Below are 15,214 nucleotides of genomic sequence, written 5' to 3'. Positions count from 1 at the left end.
GATCATTCACGTGAACCGTCGCACGAGCCAGCACCACCACACGCGGTGGCCCCAACCACACCCTAACCCCCTGACCCATGTGGACCCATACTCCTGAAAGGAAAATCTTGAGATGGATTGTTCATTGTTGCACTTTGGAGTTTGGACACGCACCGCACGTGTAATGTACGTACCCACTGCACGCGTGTGACTGGAATAGTTTACTCGACTTCAACTTTCCTTTGTTTGATTTCCTGGTTTACCTATTCATACTAGGAGTAGGGCTTTTGTCTTGATATATAATCATATATCAAAGTACAATTGAAACTCAACAAATTTGTGAGTGTTTTCGCACCGATGATCATGAATATTCAGGCTCTTCAGCTTCAGCTCATCTTACGTCTTCTCAAGAATGTGTTGGTCTATCTCATCGTCTCTGGGTTTCTAGCTTGTTACGGTACTCGTGCGGCCACCAAAGCTCTATATGGACGGAGATCAAGGGCGAATGCATATTCTTATTGTCTATCTTACACTTCTTCTCTATAAAGTTTTACTTGATTTCTGACATGTCCTTCCCTGCATATATTTTTGTGCTGATATTACACTTCATTGTTCAGTACAAGCTATAATTTTTCTATCGCAAATTCATTCGCCAATGTTTTACACGCTATTGGGCAAGGTCCGCAAGAATAAGAAATTATATGCTCCTTTCAAAAAGAAAAAAAAGGAAGTATATGCTATCACTTGAGTTGTCCCAATTAGCCCGTTCACCTAGTGTCAAGAGACCGCAAGGCTGTCTGATTTTCAATTTGGATCGTAAGGCTCTCCACATCCACATAGGGAAAGCATAGTTGATCATTAAACATTTACAGAAACTTGATGTCCCAACTCTTGAAAAATAGTTGAAGTATAATTGAACATTAGGCTCTCCAGCAACTCGATGTCCCAACTATTAAACAGTTCAGGAAATTAAGCAATCTCTCAACTACGAGTCATTTATACGAAGAACCATCTTCTGAATTAGTGCTTCTATATCCTTTAAAAAAAAGGGTATGTAACTAGGTCGGTCAAAGTTTCCGACACGACCCAATAACACGACTCAAAAACCCGCACAAAATAAAGCGGATTGAACCTGCACGATTAGAAAGCGGGTCAGCGACAGGTTAATCTGCCATGACCAATTTAATAATTGCGTCAAACATGAGTCAATCCGCTAACACGAAATGAACCCGCATGACACGATTAATAAAAAATCAAGTAAAATTCTATATAAAATAAACATATACACGACCAATTAAAAAAATAGCATAATATGTAATATGGTTTTAATAAGTCTTTACTCATTTTGAACTAGAATATAGGTAATAAGATAAATTATCTTGTCATTTTGTTTAAATATTTGTTTTAATTGCTTATTTTATGTAAAATTGCACGGCATTGTAGCCGTACTTGCGCTATTTACTTGGATGAATATAAGGAATAAGACGTTTGTGTCATACTAGATAAAAACCAACACATATTCCACCGCGAATGTGTTCATAATGCACTCTATAAATCTAAATGTTGCTCACTGTGTCGTCATAGTATGAATTTTTATACTTTAAGAACTATGCGCGGTTAGAATTGTACACAAAATACTACTATTGTTCATTTGATTAATTCTCAATGTGAGCCCCTGAATTTTTTTTTCATTTTTTGATATATGGAACACACCAATCGACATTTTTTCTGGGATGTCGAATATTAAGGTTAATATTTTTATATTAAAGCACATGTCGCTACGAGCGCAGAAATATTTATAGAATATATTTCAGACGCTCAGTTAATTTTCTACGCATTTACAAAATTAACTCTTTTAAAACGCATTTTCAAAAATTCATATTTCCTGTTTTTAAATCTCGACCGTCCATTTGAGAGAATCAATCTGGGCTGTTGATTTTTCTTTTGAAATGAGAGTCCACCCTAGGCTCTCACACACACACAATTCTCTCTATTCTTTTCTTATTTCTCTTCTATATTCTCTCTCTCCTCGAGACCTGTGCCCTTTCTTTCCTCTCCTCTGTTACAAAACAGAGCAATCCAGCAGCGCCTCCGCCTGGCCGCCCACTCCTTCTCCCTTACAAACCCCGATGATTGCATGTGGGATTCAAGCCAATTTGCTTCAGGTTATGAATTGAGGCCGATGGCGTGTTCTTGGATTGTTCCGACGACATCCTTGAACTTCGGCACTCAAAGCTCTTCTCTTAGTAAATTTCCCTTCCTTCTTCAATGTAGTATAATTTCCTTTGGATTTCCTGAGATCAAAACCTAATCCCTTTTTCCCATTTCATGTCCCGACTGTCGTGGAACTCAACGCTCCGACAAATGCGTCTCTCCAAATATGTGACCAAGGCAAGCTCAAGAGGGGACTACGAAGCATCAGATTGATGCCATAAGCTTGGAGGAGACCTCGATTGAGCTGCAACAGCTCGGACGGAGGCACAACATCGTCGTAGCCATGGGATCTCCTCCGGTGCTTCGTTGAGGTATCAATCGAACTCTGATTCCTTTGATTTTGGCGTTGTTGTGTTCGTAACGTCGTTTCGATTCGTTTGGTATAATTTCACGTTAATTTTGGGTTGATCAAAGTTGAGGTTTTGGCCAGAATCGTCATCGGTGATGCAAGGGTTAAAAACCCTGGTTTTTATTGTTACTCAGTTATCTTTTTTGTTTTACCACCTACATGAAATTACCTAAATGCCCCTGTTGACTTTCAATAATTACATTCTTGCCCCAAATAGTAAAGAAGTTGAAAAGTTATTATTTTACTTAACAATAATTAACTTCGTCATTTCAACCTTTTTAACTTTAAGATATCCGATTTAAAATCGGATTAAGGCATTTTAATATTTTCTGCTAAAGCGTACTTTTAGTTTTTCGGTTAAACATCAAACTCGATTTCCGCCTGGATCGAAAATCGAGGAACTCTTAAGCGTGAGAGATTTAAATGACATAATAATAAATTCAACATTTTCATTTATCGGTGATTCCGTCTTCCTGATATCTGGCACCGTGTCTTATTTAGTATTGGTGATCATGTTGTCTTGATGTCCGTCACCATATTGTATTATCATTGACTTCGTCGTCCTGATATCCGGCACCGTGTCTTATTTAGTATTGGGGATCTCGTTGTCCTAATGTCCCGTACCATACTGTATTATCGGTGATTATGTCGTCCTGATATCCAGCACCGTGCCTTATTTAGTATTGGTGATCTCGTTGTCCTGATGTCTGACACCATACTGTATTAATGGTGATTCCATTGTCTTAATATTTGACACCGTATACTTTATCGTAAATGGTACTATTGTCCTGATTTTCAGAACAATGACTCGTGATTGGGTAGTACTAGACGCATAGTTCACTTGAAGGTATCTAGTGGCGTTGGTATGGGGGCTAGTAGTTTGATAGAGTTCGAGGCTCGTTGGTTGTTGTCCAGTCCCAAAGATCTTACTTCACAGTGTCCAGCTTTCTGATCTCCGAGTTGGATCGAGTTGACGCAGTTGGAGCACTCTGGTATTCCTCGTCTTCTGACCCGGTTATTTACTTTCTTGTTGGACCCAGTTGGCCATTGCGACTTAGACATGTTCTTTATTTAACGTTTGAGTCTTACATCGCTATCTTCCGCATTTGTTTATTTGCGTTCAGGGACGGATGATAGTAGTGCAGTATCTCGGCTGTAGCCCACGTAATTTATTTTTATTTTTATCTAGTTTAAATATTTAATAGGTTTAATTAGACACAAATTATGCATCATATATATGGTAGGCCAGTCTCTTAGTGTCGCAAGAAAAAAGAAAGTCAATAAATTTTGATGGCTTGATAATGCTACTCTTTATGTTAACAACTTAGTGAAGTAAACAGCCGATTGATATGCAATAATCAATAATTAATATTCAATATGGTGTTCTTAAAGGAAAAATAAAAACAAATTAAGAATAGTTTTCCTATTTTACTCGATCAATTGATGAAGTCTACATATTCTAAACAATTAAACATACTATGTGTCACTATCAACTACTTGATTAGATACCGATTACGTACCAAAAGTTTTAGTTCTTATATATAATTTTATAATTTGTAATTATTGATTTTTCATTATGAGTGTATTCAAAATGCTAATTTATTTATATCCATGTACCCATGAAATTTTTTTATCAATTAAAGTTTAGCCCAATCTAATCTGAAATTCTGGCTTTGTCTCTGTTTGCGTATATATTTCGTTTGCTGCTCATGTCCTGTTGTCGGTCTATTTTTATTTTTAATCATAACCTTGTAGTTTTGATTGATAGGTTGTTTATTAATTCAGGAATACGGTGAATATTGTATTCCGGTCCCGGAAAATAGTCCCGAGTGGGGTGTGACACTCAATAAACTTCTTGTTAAATGTTGATGTGTTTGATCAAATTGTATAAATCCTTATTTTCATACCTTAACACAAGAATATATTATTCGAGCTTCATCACCTTGGTATTTGATTCTCTTCTGTATTATCATCACCGAATAGGAATCTCGGTGAGCGAATCAGAGCCGTTGATATGGGAGACAATCTCGAGGAGGCAAAGTTCCACATGTTGGTCAGGGCCTGAAAACCCCGACATACGAAGTTGATATGTCGGTCTTTCATGGGGAAGAGAGTAAAGTAACTTCCTAGATTTTACTCTCTATTTCATTTTACCACGTGGGACCAAATGACTGGTTGCTTTACGAGACACTTGTCGAAATCGAATGGAAGGGACCATGGGGTTGGGAAGGGGTTTAAGGGAGACATTAGTCGACAAAGGGCATGTGAAAGAGGTTAACGAAGGGGTTTAAGGTCACTGTTTAGGGAGCCCCTCCTCACTGTTTAGTGGAGCTCAAGTTGCTAATAAAGGCAATCACTAACCACCTTTGTTATGTTTGTCTTTTTTCTTTAAGTTTATCCATTCATAAATAATCTTATCTTATCTATCCTTTCGTATCTTTCACTATGTTTCGTGAAACCGATCAATCAGGATTGTAAGTTGTTTGTAAATGGTTCGCTTCGATATAGCTACAAAAGTAAAAGAGAATATGGTATAAATGAATATGACAATTTAGAATATGGTGGAGATTGATGCCGCTATATCAAATCAAGAATTTCAATACCACAACAAGTATGTTGTGAGGTCAAACTCACGACCTTCCACTTTTAAAAGAAAGATTGATGCCGTTAGATCAAATAGTATTAAGCAGAGTATTGTGTTTTTGAGTTGGTTAGATCTAATTATTTCTTGGCCTCTTAAAACTGGTCTTTTATTTAAGATTGTCAATTAGTTTCAACACTCATTTTACATAAGTTTGTTGATAAGTGTCAACATTATAATACTTTTTTAAAGTATTTATGACAGAAAATTCAGATGTACTTGCTTGAAAACACCTAGAGTGTATTTTCTTTGACATTACACTCACAAAAATTAGCATAACGCAATTGCTTCGCTTGGTGATATATTGTTACTATTTGGCAAAATTATTGAGATCAACAGATCGTGTTTCTCTTCATTCAAATTCTGACTATAACGTCTGCAATGATTGAAGCAAAATGGAAAGAAGAGCAACTAGAGTAAACAAACGAACATGAATTAAGGAAATTAAAGAACAAATGAACAAGACATTGCACATCGGCCACGTCCTACACTCTCCTGGAGTAAACAATCTCACCAACCAACAGTGCACTGCTCTTCTGATCCATATCAACCACAAACATTGTTTGACGGTGAAGCTGCAATTGCCTAATGATGCGTAAGCCAACGACACAATCTGAAGGGACTTAAATTATGGACATGGGTTGCTTAAGTTTGTAGGGCACCTCCCACGTCCATGTTGCCCTTCTTTCGATGAGAACGAAAGCAAAGAGTGCAAAGAGATGGTACTACTTTGTTTTCTCACTTCCCAATTCCCATGGCCTTATAATCTGCAACTAGCTAGCACTTTGGATTTTCAGAGCTCTACTAGTTTCACCCAAATGCCCCTTTAAAACTTTGATCATAACACAAATGTGTGCCTTGATTTCAAAGGTTGTAGTGTCATTCTTGCGAAGAACAAAACAAAAGAGAAAATGTTTTGGAGCTGGCATGGCCCAGATCATTGATAAGTGACTTTCTTTGTTGTTGATACAATTATTTGATGGGTGTTTTTTTTGATACGAAAAGGACTTTGATGGGAGTCTTGGAAAAAATAGGAAGAAGATAAAAACTGGAAAAGATATTCCTTGGGCCTGTAGTGTCTTGCAAGCTTGTGGCTAGGAACACAGATTTGTCTATTCCATGTTGTATGTCCTCAATTTTTCTTTAAGACCTACAAGATGAAGATAGAAACAAAAGGTGATAATTTCAGGTCATGATTGTGATACTGGAACTATATAAAGTTGGTTTTGACAGCATAAGGTGAAAGATGGAAAAATAAACCCAGAAAATAAGTGAGCATAGATAAAAATTGGGCAAAGCAATCATAAACCTATGCATAATGCAGAACAAAGTGTTTGTAGAAAGGTCCACTACAGTAGTAAAAACCCACCTCAAAACTTTTTGGTTAAACAGCAAAATTTGCAAAGCTACTGAAGGTGATATGTATCACACTCAAAACCATGGTACAAACCAGAAAGTAAGCAAAGCCATAATCTTGAGCAGTAAAATCCACCTCAAGCTTTTTGGTAAAACAGAAATTACTGGTCTGAAAACATGTGGGAACCTCCAGAACTAGGCAGAGGAAAAAAGGCCTGGCTATTTATCCCAATTTTTTTTTTTGGTTAACTATTTATCCCAATCTTGGATAGAGAGAAACTGAAAAAGTCACATTCAGTGGCCATTTGACTACCATTTTCCTCTGCTAATTTGATTTTAATTTTCACTTAGATTATCAGGGTATATATATTCTTGTGTCCCTCAGCTAATCCAACCTCCATAGCTTTTCCACATGCCCTTCTCTCTTTGTCACTAGTTTAAGTACCCCAACAAAGCTCTGTTCTTTGATAATGGTGTAAAGGTCTTCACTTTACTACTTCTGCACACAACCCATCTCTCTCTGTTTCTCTCAGACTTCATGGAAATGGTGTAAACTCTGAGTGAGTAATATTTAGTGAGGGAGAATGGTTGTGCAAGAACACAGTTTTGTGTGGCCTCCAATTGGAGCACCTATGAATAATATGCAGCAGCAGCAGCAGAGAGATGAGCATATGAGTCCCTTTAATTCTTCGGTCAATGCTGTTTCGTTTGGTTTTGTAGCCACTGCTATTCTCATCTCCATGTTCTTAGTCATGGCCATCTTTGAGAGATTCCTCAGACCCACATCCCCGGAATTCTCGCCGTCCGGCCGCCGGAGAAATGGAGATCTTGAGGCCCAGTTGGACTTCAATGGCAAACTTGGCTACCCATCACCCAAAGTAAGCCACCCACATTCTCAATTTCGCTCTTGATTCTTACAAGGTTTCTGTGTTCTGTTTCTGATCTCAATGGTTCTGTGTTTAGTAAAGTTTGTGTCTTTTATTCTGTTAGTACAGTTTTGGTGGTTTGTTGGTTATTTCTTTCAGTTTTTTTTAGTTAGTTTACAATTCTGCATTTTCAGTGATGAGCTTAGAAATATGAGGGATTTTAACTGAATTCATTACACTATTTTTTTTATTCAACAATTCATTACACTATGTTTTACAAAATGTGGCACCAAGGTTCATTTAGATCTCTTGCAACCCATTTTGGTTTTGCTGTAGAACTTCATGAACTTCTCCAGCAAGCTTTCTCCTTTTCCATGTGTTTACAGCTTATTGATTTGCTGTTTCAGTAGGAATACCAGGTTAACTACATAATGGTGATCTTCCCAAACTATCATGATGTTTCTTCCTCCTCTCAAGTCTTATCCCCCCGGCAAAATTACAGTTTTCACTTTTAACTTTCACCTTTCACCCTGAATTGTGTTTCTGATTTGTCTCTGTGATCAAATCCGGGTGCATTACACTGTTTATTTTCATTTGATTTGATTTGTTTTCCCCTTGTTTTCTGTGATATTTCTAAGTTGTCAAGAACTGCGCTTTCATGTAATTAAAACACTGGTCTGTGGTTTAGGGCCCAATCCAAGTATTTGTCTGTTGAGTGGTAGGTACTTTGTCCCAAACAAGGGACTTGAGACTTTACTTACTCTCTGTGTTTAGAGTCCCACCGGTGTTTATCAGGTCCATCAATGCCAATCTTTTTCATGATAAACATGGATTGAAGCCCTTTGTCATAGACAGGTGGTCAAACCTTTCTTTCTGGGCAAGTCTTAGTTTATTATCTTGTTATATATGTATGTACAGCTTTAATCGTGCATACAACTAGCTTCAGTAGACAAAGAAACTAATTAGATAAAGAGGTTTATGTTCTGCAATTGTATGCTTTTGATTGAAAAGATCTTTGTTTCAAAGTAACTTATATACAAGGCATGCTGTTGCCACTTTCATGAACAACTGGGCATGGCCTAAAAATTAATGAGGTTTTCTCAACTTTTTGATTGATATTTAATGCCAGTAGATATCTCTCTTTCTTTCTTTGGGATTCGGAAATCTGAGAGTTGAGACCAGCATACTGAAAGTGTCTTTAAGACTCAGAATCTCAGATAGTGAGTATTACTAAACTCTGACAGTAATGTAGAAATGAAACAACCTCAAATCTAAATTCCTCTTAAACTATTATTTTCTCCAACAACTGTTTAATGGAGGAACACTGTCTTTTAATAAAGAAAAGAAAAAAGTCCAATGCATTTGGTAGTTGTTGGGAACTTGGGATGGCAGTGAACCTCGCCTATCTAATGGGCTTGGAAAAATAATAGTAGAAGATGTACTGGATCAAACCTATCAAACAGTCATGTGATTAGGTTTCAAAAATGGTGTTTAATGTGTTCTTTATTGTTTTTGGTACTTCGTGTTATTTTTTATTTTTGTATAATCCATTTGTTGCCAGAGAAATATGCACTATCAGAATATCCATATCATTCTGGTATTGATCTTAATAATTGTGTTGATAAGCATAGCATGTGCACAAAGTTTATGACCCAATGGTAGCATAGCCAAAACAGCATGAAACTAGCCCTGCTGTTGTTTGAACCATTTGTTTGTGTGGTAACAATCCTATTCGTTTTCCGGTGGATCATGACTACTGCACTATATTGTGTATTATGTGCGGATGTCTTCTAGTTTAGATGTTCAGTGGTTGATATAAGATTTACCATTGCCAGAAGAGATTCCTGGACCATCTCATGAGTTGGTCCAGTGATCAAAGATGTAGCAAACAGGAGATCTAGTATCTAATTTGATGTGCTTGAAAAGGCTTGACCAATTTGAGTATGCAAGTTTCCTTGAGTTTTGGATTTCGTTTGTAAAATGAGTCTTCAAAACCATAAGATTAGTGTCCAAGTTATTATCTTTCTTGATGATTTCTGATAGTTTAAGTTTCTGATCGCCATCGTGATATGCAGATGTCTGTGTATGCAAGTGGAGTTTCTGTTCTAATGCCTGGAGATGATATTCCGTCCTACATTGCACACCCAGCGCCTGTGCCCTGCCCTCCCGAACGCATGTTTTGGCCTCCACATCAACACATATCATTGCCCAATTCCACTTCCAACTCGAACCTGAACTCAGGTTGAGTGCTTATACTAAAACAAGAAATATCTGCCTTTTCCATACAAATTGAAGCAGCAGATGCAACCACATTTCTTGTTCTGCACCAAACTTCAATTTCCCAATTTTTGAAGGCACGAGCTCTTGTTTCTGTACATTTCATTTATGTGGGACTGGGAAGTGGCTTCTGTACATGTAATTTATCAATTATCTAGTAACAGAGACCCAACAATGCATCTTTATGCTTCAGATCATTCTCTCCATGATAAGCTGGTTTATAAAATATGAATTATCCATGAAGGTGCATTATGAATGATGGGCAAGTGACTCCAGCACCAGCTTATGAATGGTAACGGCTATCATTATTAGAAATCAGTAGAGCTAGTTGCATTTTTAGCTAATAAAGAACAACAATTTGACCTTTAATGTATATAGTTCATATGTATGCAATTGGATCAACCATACCATTACAGACCAGGCCTTAGTTTCTGTGGCAAAATTATGCTGCAGTTAATCAGTTCATAGGTCTCTGTTAATCTATCTTTGAATAGAAAAGACTTATCATTTTAAAGAGAAGAAGACAATATATTGATAAGCAACTGCATCAAAATTGCAACTTCAAAGTTCAAACCCAACAGCTTGAAACCCAACAACTAAAACAGAAGCATTATCACAACTTTCTCAGAGGTCTCTGTTCATTTTGGGCTGATTATTTATTGAAAGAAATCTCCAGAAGTGGTGGACTACTAATCTCGATTCTCACATCTTCCTCTTTTCTTCATTGTATGGTATTGTTGTAGAACAGTAGAAGTCATGTGTAATCAAGTCGATCAGTGAGATAGATGATTACCTGAATATAAGGTCCAACAACACCAAATCAACAAAGCAGGAGAAAGAGAATACAAAATCTTTGAAGATAACTAATAAATACACAAGAAATCAAAGATGGAGAACTTCAGAAACAAAACGAACCCGCTAGCAATCTGGACTCTAAACTCCTCTTTAAATCACAACCACCGTCGGCCCCCCCGACATTTTTCTAGGCTGAGCCTGTCGTTTGATCACATTGGTACCTTTAAATTTAAGTTAAAAATTACAAACCCTTTTTCTCTTTTTTGAATTATTCTTTCGTGGTTTTAGATTTTGCTTCTTATCCCAAGAATGCAATAAACTCTTTCATTTATCATTGTTGCGCTAAGACATCCTTGAAGCCTTGCTGCTGCACTGCCACCCAGTTTATTTCGTGGGCAAAAACAGATTTTGAATCCCGATCCATAGAGAGTCTCAACCATTCTTTGACTCGGTTTTATCGCCTGATCCGCAAACCCTCTTTCCTATTCCTCTCATCCCAAACAAAACTAGTGTGCAATGGACTGCTTGAACAAAGCGTCCATTATCATACATATGGAAAAAAGAATTTTGAGACACAGATCGAGAGAGGAAACAAAGAAAACCAGGAAACAAGTGGTCGGAGAGGAAGATGTTAGGGTTTGAAGGATCAACAACTATGGGAGGGTCCTTTATATATATGCAGAGTTACAGACATACAGCCAAGGCCGGGCCTTGCTTTGAAAGCCAGAGATGTATTCAATATTCCAACTCTATTTTCACCTACTCTCTCAGAAATCCGCAGAGAGTACACTGACCCGTTTGACCAAGTTTTCTGTTTTACAGCAACTGCCTAAGCTCCAAGTTACACTTCTTCTTCTTCTTCTTTGGAAGGCTGAGTAACTTGAGTAGGTTAGATTATTATTGCAGAAACATGTCGAGTAGCATTGTCATAGAGGTTGCTAATTGGATTAGGCCAATAACCTCAGTATGTTCATGAGGCAAATCACAACTCTTGAAGCAATCTATGGTGGAATTTACCAACAGAGATTGTTGTTTTTGCCTTGTAATTGGGGACCGGTCACATAATTTGCAAGATCTTGTAAAAGGGACCATTTTCTGTACTGGATCAACCACTTTGACTGGATTATCTTCTGTTTCTCTCTTTACTGTTGAGAGAGACGGTGAGATCTTTTGCTTGTGAAATCTCCCATATCGATCTGCACACAAATGTGACGAGACGTCGAGAATCACGAGAGTACTTACCGACTCTTTGGCGCCATAATTTCCCTCCATTGTTTAGTTGTTTATCTCACAAACATAGCATGTGTTGCACAGCAAAAATTACCTACGCTGCAAGTTACCTTCTTCTTCTTTGGAACACCAATTTTTTTACCCAAGTCGTATCACCCACGAACATGAACTTGGGTTGAAATGTAATGCAACATTTGGTGCACCAAGTATCTCGGATCTTTATTTAGTTTCTCAGTAGTAAGCTTCATCATAGTGACTCCTAATCAAGTTTTTAATAAAATGATCCGGGAGCTCGTTTCCAAATCCATAGTGGTTGAGGCAGAAGCTCATGATATGCTCCACGCATTACTTCCAAACCTGCACCTGCACCTGCAACTGCACGTTGTGCTTCAGATACTGAAGATTGAAGCTTGAGGATTTCCTCCTCTGACTATCCAATTTCACACGCATATGATTGGATTCTGAAGTCTATAGATCTCTGTATGAAAAAGACTGCAAAGACGTAAGTCCAAAATAAGTGACATAGCCTATTTTGCTTTGTACAGAAAATGACCAACCGACCATGTACTAAATTACCAAAAACAGAGCAACTGCTAATCATACATAATTAGAATAACAATATAATTAGGAGTCTAGGACCAATCACACTTTGTGAATTAACAAGTTGTTCTATACTTCAACGGCTACAAATCTAAATGGATTTCCTTCTTGTTTAAAAACAATAGAAGTTGCATTTTCTCCAGATTTGCTAAGGAAAGACTTTTGGAACTCAAGGAAATGCGTCCTTGTCTCACATTCTAATGTTTAACGACATTCTTTCAAGGTTCAAGACGGTGTAAATATTAGTAATTGATATTTTATCTCAATTTTACTGACTTTAGTAAGATCGCCTATTTGTTAATCCCATCTTCGATATCTTATTGGATTTTTTTCTCCGTAAGAAAACTTCTGTGATTTCTGTACCGGCAGTGATTGACATTCGAGTTAAAGAGGAACCATTCAACCATATCTAAGGTAATGAGGATTGATTGAACTGTTTAGCCAAATGACCCCAAAATCATGTTTCTTCAACTAGGGATTGGACCCATGAGATGCATGAACATCACTCCCTATTTGTTGCCAAGGAACTGTTCCCCCAAAGTATTAGAAACAGTTTCAGATTTTCATGCATTGTCTGGTTTAATTTAATGGATGCAGATTTCATTTAGGGCAAACAAAAAGCTAAAGTGGAAGAAGCCGCATAGTTCAATGCTCTAAGTTACAGAAACCCCTTCTCTAAGTTAGGCACTTCTTTTCACTATTCTATTCACCCCTAAGAAAAACTGCACTCTAAATTCACAAGATACTAAATCACCTCTAAGTGAACAATTTGCTGCAAAGGTGTGATCTTTAGTTCTTTACACAAAAACTAGTACATGAAAATTAAACTTGCGGTGGAAGTAAATATCAGATATAAACTACTAGCATTACCTACATCGACCTCTCTGTCACTTCACTTATTTACACCAACTAAGATCAAGTAAAAACTAAACCCTCTTGAACTTTTAACAATGGAGGTTCGGGTCAGTACCCGTTTTTTTTTTTCATAAGAAAATGAAGCATTCCAAAGAAACAAGCGGGTTTTCTAGTGACTCATTCGCCGCCCACTTACCCTCCTCCATTCTCGGCTCCTCCACCCTTCTCCGGGTCGAACTATTCGAACTCTCAACTGGACCAACCGGGCTCCGACCCGGATACCTTCTATTAGCAGACGGGCTCCGACTCACATTTGCCCTATTAATCCCACCATTTTCCGTGATCCTCGTCGCCGGCGACCTGGACCTCCGACCCGAACTCTCACCCGGGTCGCGCCGGTTGGGCTCACCACTCAACCCGGCCCGCCTTCCACCCACCGCCTGCTGACCCGGTTGGGCCAACCTCCCCGAACCGACTCCATTTCCATATCTCCGGCCCGGCGACGAGTCCGTCCTCCGCGTCGGTGACTTACCCACCACCCGACCCGGCCCGAACCCGTCTCGGGGGCTCTTGTGTAATTTCCTTGGCGACACTCTGCTGTTGAGTACGACCCTCTGCTGAACCTCCTCGTCGTCGTCTCTGGTCGCCGTCGTCGCCGATACGCTCTCACTCTGGAGGCTGCAAATCTCCGACGCGTCCTCCGAGATCTCCGGGCAAATGGGTATTCTCTTGTCCCGTTTCTGCGGGGGTTCCTGGTCGTCGACAAAGACTTTGTTCTTATGTTGTTGTTCTTGAATCTGATCCAGCTTTACTTCAAAGACAGGCTCTTGGGTTGTTGTCTTGTTGTGCTGTTGTGGGACTTGAAACAGTACTGGTTGTTGGTCTTGTTGTAGCTTCGGCTTCGGTGTCGGTGTTTCGGAGAGGACTTCCTTAACAGCCTCTTCGTCCACCGGCGGTGGAGCTCTGCTGTCGTCGGATCGACTCTGGAAATGTAGGCGCGGATTGGGAGGAGCTGAGGACTTGTCGGTGGCGGTGGAGCTGAGACAGCAGCCCATTATTTCTAGGACAAATGAGAAATGCAGGTGCAATATGAGTGAGTCGAGGAAGAAGAAGAAGAAGAAGAAGTGTGGATTGGGATTGGGCGATCAAAAGGGAGAAGGCAATGTGAGGTTTGAGGTTGAGAGAAGTGTTGAGTGTGAGTGAGGGTGGTCAGGTTGGGGATGGTTTTGGGGTGGTCAATGGATTTGTATTTATTGAATTGAGAGAGGAGGTTGGAGTAGGTCCTTGTTAAAACACTGTTGCACTACTAAGTTTTTGCTTGCTCTGCTATTAAATACATGCATATGATGATGAGGTTGGACAGAGAGATATATGGGAAAATCTAATGTATGCTTAATTTGGTTAAGCTAGGGGATTAATTAGGGGTAATCTCTTTGATTATGTCTACCATATTTATATAGTGTAATGATTTTGTACATTGTTTTTACTCTGGTTATTTTTTCGGTTTTACTTTGGTTAGTGTCACTTCTATGTTAAAGTGTGTATTTGACAACTCATTCATGTATGCTGGTTACTGCTTCTTGGGTTCGGTAGTTAGTTGTTAGTCAAATTGTATTAGTTTCGAGTTTATTCTAAGAGTCTTTAGTAAATACCGTATAAATACACGGTCCAATCTGAATTGGTTAAAATCTATGACTTTAATATAGATACATATGACTCCAAACATCTCCGTTACTATAATTAGAAACCTCGGTTTTATTTTATTGACAAATAATTAGTGTGATGTACAGATATGATTCATAAATAACACATGTATCGCACGAGAACAATCATATTAAATATAATTAAAGTTGCATCGTGGGTACATTATTTCTAATATATGTGATGGACAATTTAAATTATTGTACATTTCTCTCATAAAATCTAAGAAATTACCAAAAAAAATTTGCCTAACTAATAGAAGACCACTAGAATTAGTGGGCAGCTAAACTTTAGCTTTAATCTAATATACTATTGTTTAACACTTTGACCCACTTAGGTAGGTCTAAATCA

General features: G+C 38.3%; 2 protein-coding genes across 2 annotated transcripts; one reads left to right on the top strand and one right to left on the bottom strand.

Moving 5' to 3' along the window:
• The first annotated feature begins 6,928 nt into the window (after positions 1 to 6,928).
• LOC126787898 (uncharacterized) lies at positions 6,929 to 9,931 on the top strand. Its single transcript, XM_050513813.1, has 2 exons — positions 6,929 to 7,417; positions 9,481 to 9,931. Exons 1-2 carry the CDS (start codon positions 7,124 to 7,126, stop codon positions 9,649 to 9,651), a joined length of 465 nt encoding a protein of 154 aa, XP_050369770.1. The 5' UTR covers positions 6,929 to 7,123; the 3' UTR covers positions 9,652 to 9,931.
• A 3,359-nt stretch (positions 9,932 to 13,290) lies between these two features.
• On the bottom strand, positions 13,291 to 14,217 carry LOC126789604 (uncharacterized). The gene has a single exon (XM_050515804.1). The coding sequence runs from the start codon at positions 14,215 to 14,217 to the stop codon at positions 13,291 to 13,293; it is 927 nt and encodes a 308-aa protein (XP_050371761.1).
• Between the last annotated feature and the right edge of the window lie 997 nt (positions 14,218 to 15,214).

Source organism: Argentina anserina, chromosome 3, assembly GCF_933775445.1.
Source record: "Argentina anserina chromosome 3, drPotAnse1.1, whole genome shotgun sequence".
Taxonomy (NCBI): Eukaryota; Viridiplantae; Streptophyta; class Magnoliopsida; order Rosales; family Rosaceae; genus Argentina; species Argentina anserina.
Note: the sequence above shows the minus strand (reverse complement) of the source record. Positions and strands in the feature narration are given on the sequence as shown.